We start from the raw sequence: 1,610 nt of genomic DNA, 5'->3' as shown, positions 1-1,610 counted from the left end.
TCAAAGAAGTGTGACTGGCCCAAGGTCACCCAGCAGCTGCATGTGGAGGAGCGGAGACACGAACCCGGTTCCCCAGATTACGAGACTACCGCTCTTAACCACTACACCACACTGCAATATAGCAATATAGAAAGGTGGCAGGCAAATTATGATTCTTGGAGAAAGCACAATCTCCCAGCCAAACAACTATTGCTTCCATTTGCTGGTTGTCTGTGATTCATTAAGGTCTCCTTGATGTTACAGATGATGTACAGGGAAGCATCACAGGAAGAAGGCAACCAAAGCTACCAAGGAGAATTCATCTTACTGGGAGTGGCTGACCGCCCACGCTTGGAGATGCTGCTCTTTGCCATTATACTGATCTGCTACGTGATGACCCTGTTGGGAAACACAACCATCATTGTGGTGTCGCGGCTGGACCCCCATCTCCACACCCCCATGTATTTCTTCCTCAGCAACCTCTCCATCCTTGACCTTTGCTTCACTACTAGTGCGGCCCCACTGATGCTGGTGAACTTCTGGAGGAAAAGCAAGACCATCAGTTATGGTGCCTGTGTGGCCCAGCTCTACATCTTCCTTGCTCTGGGCTCCACAGAATGTGTCCTTTTGGCTTTTATGGCGTATGACCGATATGCTGCAGTCTGCCATCCGCTACGCTACACTACCATTATGAACCATTCTGTATGTTTCACAATGGCTGCCATCTCCTGGGTTAGTGGCTTCAGCAATTCACTAGTGCAGACCGTGTTGACATTTAGGATTCCACGATGCGGAGAGAACCGAATAGACCATTTTTTCTGTGAGGTGCCCGCCTTTATGAAATTGGCCTGCGGAGACACCTCACTCAATGAGGTTGTCCTCTTTTTTGGCACTGTGGCCATCCTTCTGTTACCAGTGGGCCTGATCACCATCTCTTATGCCTACATTGTGGCAGCTGTGTTACGGATCCGCTCAGCCAAAGGCAGGCAGAAGGCCTTCAACACCTGTGCTTCCCACTTGATTGTGGTGTCACTCTTTTACGGGTCAGCCATTTTCAGTTACCTCCAGCCCCGATCCGGCTACTCCCGTGACCAGGAAAAGATGGTCTCCCTTTTCTATACATTTGTCACCACCATGCTAAATCCACTAATCTACACCCTGAGGAACAAAGAGGTACACAAAGCGCTTGGAAGGGTAATGAAGAGAATCCCAATAGCTCCTAACTTTTAATAATAATAAAATCTCTCATTAATCATCTGTATGATTCCCCTTCCTGTGAGAATCTGTCGCTTTTCTAGGTCGTATATTAATGAATGCTTCTTTTGTGAATGTTTTATTGCTGTTATGATTACTGTGATCTTATGATGCTGTAATATTGTTTTATTGAAATTGTTATAGAAAGGTGGGGTGGAGATGTTGAAAATAAATGAATCTATCTTTCTTTCTGTTCTGGCCCTTGCTTCTTGACAGAGTACTCAAACTCAGGTTTCTGTTTCTACCAAAATATTTTATTCACAGATTACTATGATACATAGGCACCAGAGCAGACAGGAGATGGTAGTGCTGCAGCAGGACATTGATCTGATATCTAGCTCATGCCCCCTTTTCTCTCTCTCCCAGAACGCCAGAAC

General features: G+C 46.1%; 1 protein-coding gene across 1 annotated transcript; it reads left to right on the top strand.

Annotated features, from left to right (window-relative positions):
• Positions 1-243: 243 nt before the first annotated feature.
• On the top strand, positions 244-1,209 carry LOC310758197 (olfactory receptor 2G3-like; the record flags this gene model as incomplete). The annotated part of the gene is made up of 1 exon (XM_083604125.1): positions 244-1,209. One exon carries the CDS (start codon positions 244-246, stop codon positions 1,207-1,209), a length of 966 nt encoding a protein of 321 aa, XP_083460251.1.
• Between the last annotated feature and the right edge of the window lie 401 nt (positions 1,210-1,610).

This window comes from Podarcis filfolensis (assembly GCF_964270895.1).
Source record: "Podarcis filfolensis genome assembly, chromosome: 2".
Classification (NCBI taxonomy): Eukaryota; Metazoa; Chordata; class Lepidosauria; order Squamata; family Lacertidae; genus Podarcis; species Podarcis filfolensis.
The sequence above is the reverse complement of the archived record's forward strand: the minus strand, read 5'-3'. Positions and strand labels throughout refer to the sequence as shown.